Here is a 17950-nt window from a genome sequence, read left to right on the forward strand (position 1 = left end):
TCTCCAGCACTGCTGTGAATGTGGGGTCAGCACCAGGGGACAGGGGGCAGGGGCCAGGGGGCAGGGGCACCCCTCTGCAGGAGCCTGGGGCCCAGCTGGGAATCCTGTGTGGTCAATGCCTGCTGCCTCCCTGGAGACGGTGTGTGCAGCAGGTCCCTGGAGGAGGGAGGAGAGGGAAGGGCTCGGGGCAGGAGGAGGGAGCCCCCTGTAGAGCTAAGAGGCTGCTCACTAGGCCTGTGGTGGGCCAGGTGCTCGGGGTCACCTGTGGGGGGAGCCAGCCTCCCGTGGTGGAGAAGGGCGGTGGGCAGCCGGGGAGGTGTCCCGGTTATCTCAGGCGGTGTAAGCAGCAGGCAGGACAGGTGTGCCCAGAGCAGCTGTGCAAGGCCTCAGGTCTAGCGTCGGTGGGGAGGTCCTGCAGAGGGGGGCCCGCAGAGGGGGGTGTGCAGAAGGGGGTCTGAGGTGGGAGCTGAGTAGGGGCCCACACAAGGGGCCACAGGGAATGTGTGAGGACCCTCGGGAGTGGCCCTGTGGGTGAGGGGGACGTGGGGAGGGGATGTGGCTCTGGGGAAGAGGGGATGCAGGGCAGTGGGAGGGTGGGACCTTGGGGCAGGAGCAGGCGTGGGGAGGCACGTGGATGGAGCAAGTGGGCAGGGGTGGGGATGCAGCCCCGGATCCTCTCTGTTCTCCACAGTCTGTCCCTTCCTGTCTTGTCCCGGCCAGTCTGCTCTGCGGGCTCTGTGCCCCCACCCCCCGCCCCAGCACAGAGGCAGTAGAGGCAGGTGCTGAGCGCCAGCCCAGGCCTTGTGGCGAGCCTGAGGTGAGAAGGAAGCCATGGCCACCTGGCCCCCCGCAGCTGTGGGAGCAGATGTCCTGCCACAGCCGGCAGCCGTCTGGACGGGGGGACAGCTGGCCTAATCTCACCCCCATCCTTGCCACTGTGTTGGGGGCACTTGTGGGACCCTGCCTGGGCTCCCAGGGTGGCCCTAACTCAGGGTGCTGCCCATTGCTGCCCTGGAGCCCCTGTGTCAAGGACAGTCAGAGAAGTGAGTGGGTAGTTTCACTCCTGGGAAGAATGCACACCTACGATTGCCCTGAGGCCATCGGACCTGGATGGATGCAGGAGATGAGCTGATCAGGGGCCTGGGTTGGTTTCCTGGACGCAGAAAGAGGACACCTGTCAGCAGAGCCGGCCCCCATCCCCGTCCAGGCCTGCAGGGCTGCAGGCTCCTTTGTGTATTGTGCCCTGGGCGGTGGGGCTGCCCCCACCATACCCGCCCTGCCCCCGGGGGGGCCGAGAGGGCGAGAGGCCTGGGCCCCCCTGCAAGTGTCCTCTGGCAGCGGGTGGCCTCCGCTGCTCCAGGGTCGGCCTTAGCTGTCGCATCCTCCAGGAATCCAGCCAGAGCCTGGCAGGGTCGCCCCTGGCCGGTGGGGCTGTCCTCTGGGCTGCCCTGGAGAGCAGGGCTCTGTGCTCAGAGCCCCAGCCCCCCCCCCGGCCCTGTGTCCCCCGCGGCACCCACACTACCCTCCCTCTGGCGCCGCAGACCCAGACACAGCCGTCAGATGCGGGCATCATGGGCCCCTGGAGCTCCGGGGGGGGGGGGGGGGCGGAGTGTATGTGTCTTGGGGCCCAGGGTATCCCCTGGGCTGGGTGGGAGGTGGGGGCCAAGCTGCGCGGCAGGGGCCTCCACGGGAGGGCAGCGCCGACCTGGGTGGCGGGGGGCCGCCCGGCTCCGTGACCCGTGGGCCCGGCCCGCCGTCCTCCGCTGCCCCTCCCGGCGCGGTTCCTGGCTGGCCCAGCGCCTCTGGCCGCAGGAGGAAACCCGGCCGCCCAGCTGGCAGGCCCAGCATCTCGAGGCCGGCAGCCGGACGAGAGAATGGAAAAACGCAAGCCTCAAGCTGCGTTTGTTTTTCTTAGCGATACCTGAGGTAGACGAGGCCAGGGAAGTGGTCTGGCTGGGGAGGGGGGAGGCCCCCAGGGGCGCCCAGACCTGAGCGCGTCACGGCTGGCCCCCTCCTGGACTGCGGAGCCGCAGCAGCCACCCAGCACCACCACCAGCCCCCAGGGCAGGACATCCCTCGGGGCTGCCCCAGTGTCCCCCTCGGGGCTGGGCACGTGAGAGGTCAGCTCTGGGCAGCAAGGGGGTCGCGGAGGTGACACTATGGAGGCGACACCACTGGCAGCTTTCCCAGGATCTGCATCAGGTCCTGCCTGTCCCTTCTGTCACAGCTCGTTGGGCTCCTGTTGTTGTGAGGCCTGGGCTGGGGTGATGGAGGTGTCCTGGCTGCTTCCCACCTCTGCCCTCTGCTGTCCTGGGGGTGCTGCTGGCCCCAGGGGTGCCAAGCGTGTGCAGGGACGTTTCTGTGGGGCTCAGGGGCAGCAGGCCTTGTGCAGTGCTGTTTGCCAGGTGTGACCGAGGCCTGTGTCTGCCAGCCGACCCCCAGCCCAACCCAAGCGAGGAGCTACCCTGGAGCATCCATGCTGCCCGCCCAGGATGCCTGCATGGATGCGGGGCCCTGGAATGTGGGGCCCTGCAGCTCTCGCAGCTGACGGTGGTGACAGCTGTCACAGACACAAGGGTGCTTGGCCTGTCCTCCCAGAGCGCACGAGTGGCCTGTCGGCCAGGGCCATCCTCCTGCCCTGCTTGCCGTGGCCGGTGTCCTCTGCTACCTCCTTGTCTGTCAGTGCCCCAGATGGCAGTGGAGCCTGCCGGGAGCACCCAGGGTCCAGGGATGTCTGCACCCACCCCGCCCCACCCCCTCGACCTACGTGCTTGGGCAGGAAACTGGGCAGGACGGCGTCACGCAGCAGGCCTCAGGAGGACGGAGGGTTAATCTCAGAACCAGTTTCTCAGCATTGGAATTTGTTTTGAATTTGATTCGCACAGAAATTAAACGCCGTCTGGTGGGGCTGAGGTTTCCTTGGCAGGGTGCTGTGGCTTCTGGAACTCCAGCCTCTTCTCCCTCCGCCCAGCCCAGGGAGCTGGGTTTGTGGGCAGGGTGGCCCTTGGGGTGGCTTGGCCTGTTGGCAGGAGGAAGGGCCGTTGAAATCCGCTCCCACTGTGGAGTGGGAAGGAGCAAGCGCTTTGGGGACCAGGCTCCTAGGCTCCTGCCTGAGGACGAGGGCCTCCCAGCCCCTCACCAGCACTGCCAGTCCAGCCACCTCACTGCCCTTGGGGGCAGATTTGGGACAGTATGTGACCAGTTAGGTGCTTGGAGGGGTGGCCCCATCCCTAGGCCACTGAACAGTCTGAGGCCTGGCCTGTGGAGGGGGATGGGCCCCAGACTTGGCTGTATCTGTCCTGGGTTCTTTTCACTCCTGGTGGGACTGGGCTAGGCTGGGTGTTCCTCTGAGCTGCTCTGGGCTGGTCAGGAGGATGGGCCTTCAGCAGCACAGAACCTTGTCCAGCGTGACCTTCTCTCAAGAGCCTTTTCTCAGTTACATCCACAGAGGTCCTTGTTCCAAACGGTACATTCCAAGCTTCCAGAGGGTGTGAATGTGGGGACCTGTCTTCTGCTGCTGGCATATGGTCGGCCGCATATGGTGACCAACATGGGTCGGGGTAGCTGGGCGTGCATGCATGGAGAAGCCTCTGTGCGCCCCACGAAGTGTGGCAGCAGACCTGTGAGCCTGGCCTCACAGGCCCGGTGGACGCTCTCCATGTGCTTTGAGTGAGATAAGCTTGGAATTTCTTTCTTTTTTCTTTTTTCTTTTTTCTTTTTTCTTTTCTTTTCTTTTCTTTTCTTTTCTTTTCTTTTCTTTTCTTTTCTTTCTTTTCCTTTCTTTTCCTTTCTTTTCTTTTCTTTTCTTTTTTCTTTTTTTTCTTTTCTTTTTTAAGCTTGGAATTTCTATAAGGAATAAGAGACCACAAAAACTAACCCTGCAGGTTTGGAAAACCAAATGGAATTGGGGGGTGGGGGAGATGTGATCTGTCGATTGGTTTGAAAGCAGATTAGAAATAGCTGAAGGAAATTAGCGAGGTTGGAAGGTGGGGCAAGAGAGGTTGCACCCAGTATGGCCTGTGAAGGTTGGGAGGGGCCATGGCCCAGGGGGTCCCCTCAGTGTCCCTGCAGGCCAGTGCCAGGCTCTGGGGCTGGTGGACAGAGGTCCTGTCCGAAGAGAATGGCCTGGGATTTTCCAAAATTCTCAGAATTTGTTAGGGTCACTACAGGATTCAGGAGGCCCCAAGGAGTCTCAAGCAGAAAATGCAAAAATCATACCAGAACATAAGGAACTGGAAATGCAAAATTCCCAAGATGAAGAGCTACCTGGGAAAACAGATGCAGACAAGGTCTCACGAGCTGCGGAGGGGAAGGTACACAGGGGCTCTGCGAACTGCTACCTCCTGGGGCATCCAAGGGAGGTGTTTTCGAACAAGTGCAAGCTACCCTGGGGACGAGGATGCTGTACAGGAGCAAGGATGCCCAGGACTGGGTATGTGGGTGCTGAATAGCATCTCGTCAGGTCCCAACAGTGGAGTGCATGATGGCACACACTTTGGGGAGCCTGCTGGCCTGTGTCCTCAGGCCTGGAGTTGCCGCCAGATGTGGGTGAGCCACAGACGGGTGTCCATGTGCAGCAGCCATGAAAGTAATGGGAATGTGAAACTTCAGATAGCGGGGGCAGATGGACTGAAACACCACAGGGCAGGCAGAAAGAGAAACAATAGGTGTGGCCAGTGGAAAAGGTAAGCTACAGCCCCAGCACCCAGTACAGGACATGCCCCAGCTGCAAGGAGAAAGGATCGGGGTTGTAGCGGGCTCCTCAGTCTTATCGTGGGCTCGTGGGTGACACAGATGTAAGCACAGGGCACTTGGGAGGATGGAGAGAGAACACACAAACTCAGTGGACCTTAGGGAGAGAGTGGAACTATAGGAGGGACAGAGAAGCAGTGAGCGCCACAATCCAGGCTCTACATGGTGACCTAGACTCTGCACAATGACTGGGGCTGTGACCCAGGCTCTGCATGGTAACCCAAGCTCTGCACAGTGACTGGAGCTGTGACTCAGGCTCTGCATGGTTACCCAAGCTGTGACCCAGGCTCTGCAAGGTGACTCGGGCTATTGTTTATGATCTGTAAAGTGACCCAGGCTGTGACCTAGGCTCTGCATGGTGACCCATGTTGTCACCCAGGTTCTATACAGTGACCTGAGCTGTGACCTACGCTCTGCATGGTGACCTGAGTTGTGATTGAGGCTAAACTATCTCCAGGCTGTGGCCCAGGCTCACACAGTGACTTGGGCTGTGACCCAGGTTCTGCACAATGGCCCAGGTTGTGACCCAGGCTCTGCATGGTGACCTGAGGTGTGACTCAGCCTCTGCATGGTGACCTGAGTTGTGATTGAGGCTGAACACTATCTCCAAGCTGTGGCCCAGGCTCAAATGGTGACTCGGGCTATGACCCAGGCTCTGCACAATGACCCAGGTTGTAACCCAGGCTCTGCACAGTGACCTGAGGTGTGAGTCAGTCTCTGCATGGTGACCTGAGCTGTGATTGAGGCTCTACACACTTTCCAGGCTGTGACCCAGGCTCTACAGGGTGGTCTGATTGTGATGCAGGTGTAGTAGTTGTTGAAATGCATATTTGAGAAGTGGAGAAGCCTGGAAACACTCAGCAAGCATCGGTCCCGGATTTAAGGAAAGGAACAGTAAGCTACACCTGAAGAACGCAGACGCAGTGCAGAAATGCACACGTGACACCTGTGCATCTGAGATGAGGAAATCACTCTCTGGGAAGATGTGATGAGTCAGATGCAGCGGAGACACTCAGAGCACTTCTCTACCAGGAAGTCCCCCAGATTCTGCAGACAGAAGAGGGATGCTGGACACTTAGATGCCAGTGCGGCTGCAGGTTCTGAGGAAATGCAGAAAACTGGGGACAAAACGTCTGGACAGGCAAACCCACCAAGTGGATTAGTGGGGGGCAGGGGTGGGGGCCGCAGCAGTGCCTTTCTTTGTGAGACTGTGAAATACCCTGCAGTCGACCTGGAGGTGTTTGCACACATCTGGGAATGTGTGCAAGACCCTGATTCCGAGACCTCAGGTGAGTGATTTTATGGCATGTGAATCATACCTCCGCAAAGCTGATTGGAAAAGAGAAAAGTACTTGGATCAGAAGGAAGATCTTTTCATCCAGCAGAGGTCAGGCCACAGGGCTTCGCAGCAAGTCCTACCAAACAGGACAACATGATGCTAGTCTGACCTGTCTTCCGGCAAAGTTATAGAGCGAATTCTTGCTGAGGTGCGGAAACCTGGAAACCTGGCAGGATGATTGTGGAAGAGAAAATTAGAAATGCAGATGTAGGGGCCTAGACACAACATCCTGGGGCAGCAGCTAGGGTGTGAGGGAGGCCAAGGCACCCCGTTGTCACTCTGGGAGAGCAGGGAGTGGCTGGTTTAAACAGATGACAGCACAGGAGTCACATGCCTGCAGGGGCAGGGGCTACCTCTGATGACCCTTAACATCCGTTGGTGAGTTTTGAAAAGCTTGGAGCAGACGTAAAGTGGGGGGAACTTCTTTAGCCTAGAGGCAGCCTCGAACCACATGCTCGTGGCTGCTGAATCGGCCAGAGCTTCCCATGAGGACCAGGACTCAGGCAAGGATGCTGTGGCTGCCCGTGACGTGTCTCAGACCCTCGGGCAGGATGGTGGTGTGTCTGCAGCGATGGTGTTCTGGCCAGGTGAGCACTGTGATGCTCCGGCTCTGGCCTCTGGTGCTCCGCCCACCTGCAGGGCCTCTGCACCTCCCGAGGGTTGGGTCTGGGTGGCAGGGACGCAGGTTTCGGCATGTGGTACAGGTGAGCAAGGGCGAGGTTCCCTGCATCCTGGCCCCGGAGCCCATGTCTCTCTCTCACGCAGGGCACACCTCCCTGCCAGCACGAGGAACCATCGAGGCGCTGGGCCCCACGGAGCAGTGGGCAGATTGTGCACCGTGGTGCTCAAAGCCCTCATGGAGCAGGAAGACAGCAAGGGTCCCTGCGATGGAAAGAGAAAGCCAACAGCCTTGTCTGTCTGCAGACCACATGATAGGACACAGCCTCTGGATGCTGTCGGAGGCGAATCCCCACACGGTGGGCACACAGGAGGCCAGCTAACGTCGGATCAGCTGCATGTCCCTGCTCCTGGTCAGGAACTGACCAGCACAGGGCCCGTACCTGTCACATGGTGTGGGGCTGCTGCTCAGCCTCCTGGCCCAGCACGGGCAGAGGGCAGCCCGCTGGGGTGGGGTCAGGGTGGGCAGCTGGGCAGGGCCTGAGCTGTGCCAGGGGCCTGGGGCACCATTGGGGCTGGACCAAGCAGCATCAGATCACAGGCCCTGTAGCTGGAAGCTGGCCTGCGGGGCTGCATGTGAAGCATTGCTGGTTTGCATGGGCCCCCGCCATCCCATGCACATGTGACAAGCTCTAGGGGATGGAAGCGAGCTGCTGCTGCCCGGGGCCTCCTGTGTTTTGGGCCGACTTCTGCCCTGGGCCCCCTGGTGCAGCAGGTTGTGGCTTCCTGGTACCTACCAAGCTCCACGGTACGGATAGCCCCATTGTTCAGCCAGCTGCGGGCCTCGTGGTATAACACGGCGCTCCCAGGGTCGTGTCACGGCAGGCGTGGGTTTCGAGTATGTGACATGAGTGTGCATGCTTTTTCGACCTACATCTGGAGCCTGTAATTCTGGAGACAGACCTGGGGGGCCTGCGTCCAGACTCCCAGCCTGCAGGACTGCCCCCCCCCCCCCCCCACCGTGTCCCAACTGTCCTGATCTCTGTACCTCCAAGGATGCATCTGTGGTGTTTCTGAGTCAGGTGGAGCCTCTTGTAAGTTTTACGAGATGTGTTCCCTCCCTTTAAGCTCTGTGCTTCTATCTCATGTCCACTCGCCACCGGCTCCTTTTGTTGCTGCTCCACAGACAAGTCCGCATGCACCTGCACACACGGAGGACGCTGGCTCCTGTGCCCATGTGTCCCCTGAGACATGTCTTCTGGTTTTTGGACTCTACAGCCCTTTGCTGGGCACAGGTTCCTGTCCTTTTGGAGGCACAGGAACTCACTGCATTTTTAAGGGCCATGTGGATGCAGGCCAGCCCCAGGGGAGCCCTGCCCTCAGCCCTGTGGGCCATGTGGACACAGCACTTCCAGGCGGGCTGGGGGTGGTGTCACCCACCATCTCACTGCCTCTCCTCATCCACACCCACAGCTGCCCTTCCCAACACAGCCCCAGGTACTCCGGGGATGGCCTTGCCATAGTTGGTCCGTTTGGACCCAGGATGTCTTGGCACCAGCCTGGAGCTGGTTAATCTTGAAGAATCCAGTCTGGGGGACATGCAGGTTGCAGGCCACAGCTCTCTGATGTGTGGTGGTGTGCCGTCCTGGGCACAGCTGTTGACATTCCTGTCTGGGGACCAGTCGCCGCTGTGTGAGCTGCCTTTGTGTGGGGAGTGGCCCTTCCAGCCCCTGGCGTGGCGTCATCAGGCTCCTGCATGCCCCTGGCCCAGCTTGGCAGCTGTCCTTGTGTTTGGGGCTGTCTGAGCTTCGGCATGAGGCCTGGGAGTGTAGGAGCCGTCCAATGTCCACCCCTACACATACCCATGTCTTTGGGCGTGAAGCCCTAACCCAGGATGTGTCGCTGCCTCCTCCCTGTCCTGTGGCTCATCCAGCACGGTGTCCTAGCTCCGGGCTCACACGTGCCTTCTCCCCAAAGGCCTTGCTGCCCATGTGAGGCCTGTCTGTGCTCTGGGATCCTGTTGGGCTTCTCATTGGCTCACACCCACACTGGTCACTGTGCACCAGTGGGCCCTCCTGGGATGGCATGTGCCCTGCAGCATCTGTATGGACTCAAGCTTGTAGGAACATGCTTTGGGTTCTGCTCGGCAGCACCCTTGTCCATGGGGCCAGTTGGAACTCTCCGCTCATGCCCACGAGCTCTCTGGTGCTGGCTGGCTTGGAGCACCATGGGGAAGAGGGCCAAAGTCTGGGGTGGCTGTTCTCAGGGAGCCGCTAGCCACCAGTGTGAAGAGGGTGGTGGGGTTGGTTCTTTCCCCTCCGGGTGCATCACTGGCCTCAGGCCCTGCCTTCGTAGCTTCACCCTGCAGGCTGTGTGCGCAGAGCTGCCTATCTGCCACCTGACCGCCTGCTCCCCTCTGCACCCCAGGCCCAGACCATCTGCAGTGGCATCCCCACAGCCTTGCCCTGCTCCTGCCTGGGCTTTAGCACCCTGGCCTCCTGTCCACAGGGAGCTGACCAGAAAGGCAAGACAGGTGCTGCTCCTTCAGGGGCCTGGGTCCAGGACCCTTGGAGCAGGGATGGGCTCTACCCTGCATAAGCCCTGCCCTTGGCAGAGTAGGTGTGGATCCACCTCAACACACACACACCCCAGGCCCCCGCAGCAGGCAGGGCCGAGGAGAGGCCACACAGGGGGATGTGAAGGGCAGGGGGAAGGCTGGGGCTTTGGAAGCCAGGACCTTAGGCTGTTCCCAGGGAGCCTGGCCTCCAGTATCAATGCTGGGGTCTGCTACAAGGCCTGCCCAGATCCCTTCCCTGCAGAAAGCTGCTGGGAGCCAGCCCAGTGGCCACCATGCCCTTGAGGGGGCTTTCGAATGGCAGCAGGAAGAGGGATGGAGCAAAGTGTCGGATTAAGTGTCTGGGGATGCCTGGCATCCCTGGCTCCTCTGGGCTGGTTGGCTGGGGTGGGGAGGCTTGTTTCCTGTGATGTGCATGTGAGGAGGGTCTAAGCCCCACCCACATCTGGTTGGGCACTCCCCCCCCCACCTTGTCCTGAGGGCTAAGGGTCTGGCAGATGCTGGGCAAGGGTGTGTGAGGACACAAACCTCTGGGTCGGAGCCCAGAGCAGGCAGGAGGTCCGAACTGGTCCTTCCCTGGGTGAAGCATATGAAATGGGGGTTGGGGAAAGCCTAAGAACTGGTGGTTGACCCTCAAGGTCTGGACCTTAGCTCAGATGAGAGATGTGGAGCTGCAGGAGAACCAGGAACCGGCCTGGGTTCTGCCGGGAGGTTCTCTGTGCCCAGGAGTTCGGGAGACCCCACTGGGCCCTGCAGGGCCATCTGCAGAGGTGGCAAGTGGGCAGGGAGTAGCCCAGGGCCCTCTCCCAGAGGCTGCAGGCCGAGGGGTTGGGCCACCCCAGCTGGGGTCCTGGAGGAGTGCCTGCTCTGGCTGGGTAAGCACAGGAGCAGGTGGGTGCGTCCGTGTGGTCCCCCCTGGGCTCTGACACCCCTCCCTGCCCTGACCAGCTGTGCCCTTGGCACACATGCTGCGCTGGGCTGCCCTCTCCAGGTGTGGGTGTGTGTGGTGGTGCTCACCTCCAGAGCGGCCCTCACCCCGGCCCCTCTGCACCCAGGCTGACTGGCAGCGAGCCCCTGACCATCCTCCCGCTGACCCTGGAGCCCGAGGCTGCAGCGCAGGCACACTACAAGGCCTGCGACCGACTGAAGCTGGAGCGCAAGCAGAGGCGCATGTGCCGCCGAGACCCAGGTGTGGCCGAGACGCTGGTGGAGGCGGTCAGCATGAGCGCCCTGGAGTGCCAGTACCAGTTCCGGTTCGAGCGCTGGAACTGTACTCTGGAGGGTCGCTACCGGGCCAGCCTGCTCAAGCGAGGTGAGTGCACCATAGTGCCTGGCAGGCCTTCCAGCTGGGTCTGTGCCCCCGGGGCACCACTCCTTCACCTGGTCCTAAGTGGCTTAGGGAGCCTGGGCGCTTCACTTCCTCCCCACCGCTCACTCCCTCATGGCTCAGTCTTCACTTGATCACCCTTCCCTTCTGGCCCATCCGTCCATCCACCTGCAGTTCCTCCCTCCTTCTGAACTGCCAGTCTAGTCTCCAGCCCTGCCACCTGGTCCTGTCCCTGTCCCTTCCTTCCCACCTGCCTCTAACTCCTACCCTGCTCTCTTCCCACTCAGACCCTTGACTTGCCTTTCCTCTTGCCTTGCCCCTCCTTGGGGAAAACATGCTGGCCCCAGGAGGCATATTTGGGTGCTTTGATGCGGCCTAAGGCAGCTCTGATGGCTCTGGCCACATGGTGGTGACCGGGGCCCAGCGGCTGGGCATGAGGTCCAGCTGGTGCCCTGAGTAGAGAGCCTTCTTCCTTACGTCTCCCTTGGACTCTGATCTGAGCTTCTCAACAGCCTCCTTTAAAAACTGGGGACCTGAGACCCAGGGTAGGGTGGGGCTCGCCGCCAGTCTGGTGGGTGGGTGACCTTGAAGGACGAAATTTCTGATCCCTGGGCAGAGCTGGGTCTCCAGGTGCTGTGAACTCTCTGTGCCCTCTTCCATCATACCCCGGGGCAGAAGGAGCACGCCTCCTCCCTGCGGGCCTCCACGGCAGCCCAGGCAGGTACGCCCCTATCCAAGGCGATCATCAGCCAGGGTCCTTCCCATGGACCCTACCTGTGGCCAGGAGTCAGGGCTCCGGCCGGACTGCCCCGGCTTGGCCGTGCCTGGGCCACATGGGGGGTGCTCCCGCCGGCTCACCGGCCCGATCGTCCCTGCGCCACCCCCCACACCCCACAGGCTTCAAGGAGACTGCCTTCCTCTACGCCATCTCATCTGCGGGCCTGACCCATGCGCTGGCCAAGGCGTGCAGCGCGGGCCGCATGGAGCGCTGCACCTGCGACGAGGCCCCAGACCTGGAGAACCGGGAGGCCTGGCAGTGGGGTGGCTGCGGGGACAACCTCAAGTACAGCAGCAAGTTCGTCAAGGAGTTCCTGGGCCGGAGGTCGAGCAAGGACCTGCGAGCACGCGTGGACTTCCACAACAACCTCGTGGGTGTGAAGGCAAGCGGGGCGGGGCACCGCAGGGTGGGGCGGGGAGTCCACAGGACAGGGCGTCTGTGGGCAGGCTGTCTGGGGCGGGTAGGGTGGGGGATCTGTCGGCAGGACATCACTCGGGGCTGGGCATCTGTGGGGTGGGGCATCTCTGGGGGCAGGGTGTCTGCCGGGCGTGGGGGCGGGGTGGGGCTGCTGCTTGGGGGTCAGTGCCAGCCTTGAGCTGCCAGCTGGGCCCTGGAGCCTCCTTGCCTGTCAGGCTCACTGTCTTCCGGGGGTGCTAGGTGCCGCTGTGACCTCTCATGAGGTGGGGGGTCTGGGGGTGTTCTGGGGGCCGCTGGCTGCAGGCGGGTTGGACCTGGGGCTGCCTGGCTCAGCACCATCCTCCACCCTCCTTGCAGCCCCTCAGTGCCAGAGGAGGCCTGGGGCCCATCACGAGGGCCATCCCCCCCCCATGTGGACAGAGCACCCCATCCCCATAGTCCTCACACACCTGGGACCACCAGACACCCCCTGAGGCTCTGTGGGGCTGTGGGATGGTCAGGGCTCTGCGTGCTCGGCAGGCTGCCCCGGGGATGTGGAGCTCAGCCTTGGGGGGGGGGGGCGCTGTAATTAGAGCCAGCCCTGCTCTGAGCCCTCTTTATTGAGAAACAAGAGTTCTGAGTCCTGTGCTTATTAAAGAATCAATTTCCCCTTTTCTCTTTGGAGCTGTGCCCCTCTTTGTGCCCTCCCGGGAGGGGCGGGAACAGATTAAATCCCTAAGGCGAGGAGGCTCCTTTTCTTTTGCATTCACTCTTTTGTAAGCTATTAATGAAAAGTCAGAATATGGAAAGTGCTCTATTAGCTCTGCTGGGCCAGGGAAGCAGCACTTTAATTAAATTTGTCCGAGTTTCTCAGCAAAGTGTCATTAAATGTGACTCTTCTATTGCCTGGCCAGAGGGCAGCTACGTTTCCTAATCCCCCTCAAGCCAGTGGGCCCTCCCTGGGGGCAGCGTGGGAGCTCTGGCCTGGCTTGGGGATGGGGTGCCCTGGGGAGTGCCTCCCCTCTCTGCTGTCAGGTATCCCCGTGTGGGTGGTCAGACAGGAGGCCCCTCCGTGCAGCCCTGTGTGTGTGTACATGCGGGTGCCGCTCCTCCTCTCTGGAGGATCTGATGGCCAGTCCTGCCAACTGGGCAAGTAACTCACTTGTCCTCCCTCTCTCCAGGAAGCAGGATGCTGAGACCAGACTGGGAGGTCCTGGTGGGGCGTTGGCTGTGAGGCTCCCCCAGGTGGCATGCTCAGCCCCTGTGGCCGGGCAGCCCTGGATGCAGGGAGGGACTGTCCCCACCAAAGGCCTCCACTGTGGGGCCAGGTCCTGGATGTAAGGCATCTGTCCTAGGCCATCAGAAGCTTGGAGAGGGGAGGGATAGGCACATGAGCCAGGAGCCTGGGTGATGGGTAGTGATAATCCGCCAGGTTGGGCTGGGACCTGGGGGGCCTGGGGGTCAGCTGTAGGGGCTGTTCCCAGCCTCACAGTGTGGCCCTCATGCCCAGCTCCCCTCCCCCCCCACCAGGTAATCAAAGCCGGGGTGGAGACCACGTGTAAGTGCCATGGTGTGTCAGGCTCCTGCACCGTGCGGACATGCTGGCGGCAGCTGGCACCCTTCCATGAGGTGGGCAAGCGCCTGAAACACAAGTATGAGACGGCGCTCAAGGTGGGCAGCACCACCAACGAGGCCACTGGTGAGGCCGGTGCCATCTCGCCACCTCGGGGCCGGGCTACAGGGACAAGCGGCAGTGACCCGTTGCCCCGCACACCAGAGCTCGTGCACCTGGATGACTCGCCGAGCTTCTGCTTGGCCAGCCGCTTTTCCCCAGGCACTGCTGGCCGCAGGTGCCACCGGGAGAAGAACTGTGAGAGCATCTGCTGTGGGCGTGGCCACAACACGCAGAGCCGGGTGGTGACACGGCCGTGCCAGTGCCAGGTGCGCTGGTGCTGCTATGTGGAGTGCAGGCAGTGTACCCAGCGTGAGGAGGTCTACACCTGCAAGAGCTGAGCCCCCCGGGTTGGGGCCCCCGGTACACCTGGCACATGGCGACAGGAGCCTGGGGATGGGCTGGGTGGGCTGTCTCTGCCCTCTGTCCCCCTTCTCCAAGACTGAGGGTGGGAGGTGGCCCTGGTGTGGCCCCGCATCCCTGTCCGCCCCCACCTCATGACCTGAGAGCGCTATACCATGCTTTCTAAGCTATGTCCGTCCCTAAGAGGCCAGTTCCTGCAGAGTGGTGCCCCTCCCTGCTCTGGGCTCCCTCTGCCGAGCGAGCGGCAGGCACATCTTTGTGATCACATAGGTCCCCTGTGTGGCCGCCTGTGGGCTGTCCTGCTCCAGCACTGGCTTAGAGAGTCAAACCACTAGGAGAGAGACAGCCCAGCTGCCCGGGTGTGGGGGTCACTGCCATCCCCTCTGACATGGACCGCTTCTTTCGGGAGTGATACCGGTGACTTTTAAATTATTTTTATTTAATATATAATAATTATTCTTCCACCCCCACTCTGTCTCAGGCCTCAGCTTCCTCTACTCTGGAGGGAGCCTAGTCTGGAGGGTTCCTTCCCTCCCTCCCCCCATGCCCCTTCTAACCTCTTTGCCTGATCTGCTTTGTCATTTGAAACCACTAAATTGAGAGGGATGTTGCTGTGTGTTTAAAGTAGTAAAGCAGGTTGTATCCAGTAGCCCAAGCCAGCTGTCCCCAGGGACCCTACTCTGGGCAACTTTGGGCATGCATTCCTGCACTCCAGGCTCTTCTTCGTGGGGTTGGAGGCTGCAGGGGGCTGGGCAAAAGGGAAGGGGCCATTTCATAGCTTGCTTCGTGTTAGTGTTACCGTGGGAGGAGGAGGAGGTAAGGACGGGTGTGGACAGTGAGAATCTGGGGCTAGGATTTGGCAGAGGGTGGGCTGCTCTCCTTGGCCAGGCTGTTGTCTTTGCAGGGAAGGAAAGTGGATGGGCGACACTGACCTGGTTTGGTTTGAGTGTGTGTGCATGTGTGTGTGTGTATGCCTGCACGAGTGTGCATGAGCACACGCGTGTGGGAAGCACGTGTGCATGAATGCGCCTGCATGTTTGTGCATGAGCACCTGCATGTGTCTGTGTGTTGCGTGTGTGCGTCTGAGCACGCATTATGTGTGTACACACATGAGAATGTGTGAGCCTATGTGTATATCTGTGTGAGTGTACATGGGAGTACATGGGGGCTTGTATGAGTACACATATATGTGCCGTGTACATGTGTGAGAGCATGTGTGGTTGTGTGTCCATGTGCACATGTGATACGCATGCGTGCATGTGGGTGAACACGTGCCTACGTGTATCTGTGGTGTGTGCCTGTGAGCGCTGTGTTGGCACGGTCAGTGGTCAGCTGGGGTGGCCTCACCTGCAGTCCTTCCTTAGGGTGGAGTGGCCCTTCCCCTGTTGGCATGAACTGCAGCCCTGGCTCCCAGGTCCTCCAGCTGTGGCTGTTTGGTGGCAGGGTGCAGTGTCCCCCCACCCCCAGCTGAGTGGCTGTGTCCCCGGGGGGACACAGTGTGAGGGTGTGGTGCAGACTTGGGAACTACTGAGTGAGGGGGTTCCCTGGAGTCCCATGGGCTCCGGGAACCCTGGGGACTGTGTTTTTAAAAGGAAACCTATTTATGTGGCTGTGGGGCTCCGTCCCTGGTCATAGTGTAAATAGTAAAGTCTATTCTGTGGTTCAGAGAAGCTCCCCGTGAATACGTGCATCCTGAGGGGGGACATCATGAGGGGGGCTGGGGCCCAGTGCAGGTGCAGCCAGCCACGCCCATGACAAGACTGTAGCTCAGTCACTTCTGGGTCTGCAAAGGCAGCATGCCAGAGGAAGGAGATCGTTTTAACCAGATACCACATTTAGCTCTATGTCATAAATATAAAGTATTTTTTTAAACAAGGCAGGCTGGAAACGTCTGCTGGCTGGTGTGTTTATGTATAAATATATATCAGAATATCTTGCTAAACAAGCAACTCCTCCCGATGGAGCCTCCCAGCTCACTTCTCTTTGGTGCAGGAGGGATCCTCTAGAAGAAGCTGTATTCTGGGGCCAGGCCTGGGCCCCTGGGTCAGCCTCTCTGGGAAGGGGAGCGGGCCACAGGCGGGAGCCATGCGGAGGGCCAGGCGGGTCCCGGCCACCTGCTCCCCGCTGGCCACTCAGACGGGGTCGCACCGGGTGCGGGCATTCACACGCGAGCTCTCATCTCTGCACCGAGTGCGTCTCTCTCTTGCGAGCCTAGCATTTCTCTACCTCATCTGTACAGCGATAGCATGTACTCGAGTGACTTGGAGAATGTATTTATTTAACGCTTTGTGTAATGGAACAGAAACCAAATGGACACTAAATAAATGTATTTTAAATTATAGCCCCATCTGAGTCTGCTCCCTTCAGAGGGGTTCTGGAAGGCCTGAGGGAGGAATGTGTGAGGGAGGGGGGATGGGGAGGAGGGCCTGGGGAGGAAGAGGATCTGAGGGGGGAAGGAGAGCCAGAGAGCTGGAGAGGGAGGAGGGTCTGAGTGGGGAGGAGGGCCCCAGGGGGGAGGAAGGCCTGAGGGGAAGGAGGGTCTAACAGAGGAGGAGGGTCTGAGGGGGCAGGAGGGTCTGATGAGGGAAGAGGGTCTCATGGAGGAGGAGTGTGTGTGTGGGGAGGAGGTACAGGCTTAGGAGCAGGAGTTCCCTTGTGGGCAAGCAGCACCCAGCGGGCTGGGCTGCAGAGGTGGAGGTGTGCTGCACTGTCCTCAATGCAGAGGCTGCACCTCCCCTGTGCAGAGGTCCCAGCAGGGTCGGAGGTCCGTGCACCTGCTTACAGGCCAACCGTGGTGCTGGGGCACCTGGGGCTGTCCAGCTTGACCCCTGTCCTGGCACCCAGCCTCGCCTTCCAGGACTTTCAGGGAGGGCCATGTGAGCCTGGCCGGCCTTGTCGGCAGCCGTGGGCCTGGCCTGGCCATGTCAGCTTGTCTCCCCGGAGCCACTGTGTCCATGTCCGAGAGGGCTGTTGGCAACGGGCCTTCCTCTTGCACTCCTGGAGGCCCAAATACCAGACTGTGGGCTGGGTGTCACCCCTGGGGGCTCGTCCTTCCCGCTCGCCCCAGCCTCTACTTACCCCTTCTCGCCTTACATCTGTTACGGGACACAGGACCTCGCTGACTATCCAGCATCCTTCCGTCTGGGGACCCTTGATCACATCTGCGAAGTCCCCCATTTCAAAAAAAGATCACGTCCTGAGGTTAAAGTGGGTGATAGCTTGGTGGGTGGGGCAGCTCCACTGTGGGTACTGTGCTCTCCGCCAGGGTGGGGCTGGGCTGGGCTGGACAGAGCGTGTGTCTTCCTCCTGGAACAGCCCTTTCCTCCTCACCTCAAGGCGTGTGTCCTTTGGGGGGTGATGAGGAGAGCCCTTGGGCTGTGGGGGGCAGCAGAAGGGTCGTGGCACCTCCCCCCACCCCCGTGGACGCCACCGCTGAGACAAAGGACACTTCTGGGGTCAGACCTCTGCCAGGCTGTGGCTGAGGCCCCTCTGCAGGGTGCTGGGCTCTGTAGGTGAGGTACGGGGTGATTGTTTAGCAGGGGGAGCTGGGGAACCCACAGGGCAGCAGGTGGTGGAAACCCAGGCCTCTCCCCACGCACTGACACTGGGATGCAGGAAGGGGGCTCAGGCCTCTGCCCGTGGGCGGGAGGGGATGGTGGGTGGCCCAGCCACGGAGCAGAAGGCCCAAATGGGGTTGTTCTTCCTGCAGCTGATAACAGCTCTGGTGCAGGCTGTGGGGGGGTGGGCTGGACAGTCAGAGGAAGGGTTCGCTGGGCTGGGTGGCCTAGACAGGCCTCAGAGGAAGGGGGCACTGGGCTGGGGGCTGGACAGTCAGAGGAAAGGAGGTGCTGGGGTGGGTGGGCTGGACAGGGCCACATAGCCTCCCGCACGGCTGACCTTCCTGTTGCCTGGGGACCCCAGGGCTTCCCGTCTGTCCGTGGCTCTGTGTACAGTGGATATGTGGATATGCTCCGTGTGTGTCTGTGTCTGCATGTGTGTCTGTGTGTTAGCACCCTGAGGATAGGGCGGCTGTCCCTCTCCTCTAGCACCTGCCCTGCCTGCTGACTGGTGGCTGTGGTCTCCCCCACCCCGTGTCTGGCCTCCTCCAGCTGCCAAGCTCCTAACGTCCA

At 60.9% G+C, this 17950-nt stretch overlaps 1 protein-coding gene across 4 annotated transcripts in view; it reads left to right on the forward strand.

Annotated features, from left to right (window-relative positions):
- The window catches only part of WNT9A (Wnt family member 9A), a 20682-nt gene extending 4521 nt beyond the window's left edge, over window positions 1-16161 (forward strand). For 2 of the 4 annotated variants that reach the window (XM_072763988.1, XM_025988703.2), the window contains exons 2-4: window positions 10340-10596; window positions 11509-11771; window positions 13316-16161. In XM_072763988.1, the coding sequence (XP_072620089.1) occupies window positions 10340-10596; window positions 11509-11771; window positions 13316-13798 (1003 nt within the window). In that variant the 3' untranslated portion in view covers window positions 13799-16161. Of the gene's footprint in view, window positions 1-1755; window positions 6042-6856; window positions 7069-10339; window positions 10597-11508; window positions 11772-13315 lie in introns of those variants that run through there. The other 2 variants (XM_072763990.1, XM_072763989.1) reach the window with 2 other exon arrangements.
- Window positions 16162-17950: the final 1789 nt, after the last annotated feature.

The sequence above is a fragment of the Vulpes vulpes genome, chromosome 7, assembly GCF_048418805.1.
Source record: "Vulpes vulpes isolate BD-2025 chromosome 7, VulVul3, whole genome shotgun sequence".
Classification (NCBI taxonomy): Eukaryota; Metazoa; Chordata; class Mammalia; order Carnivora; family Canidae; genus Vulpes; species Vulpes vulpes.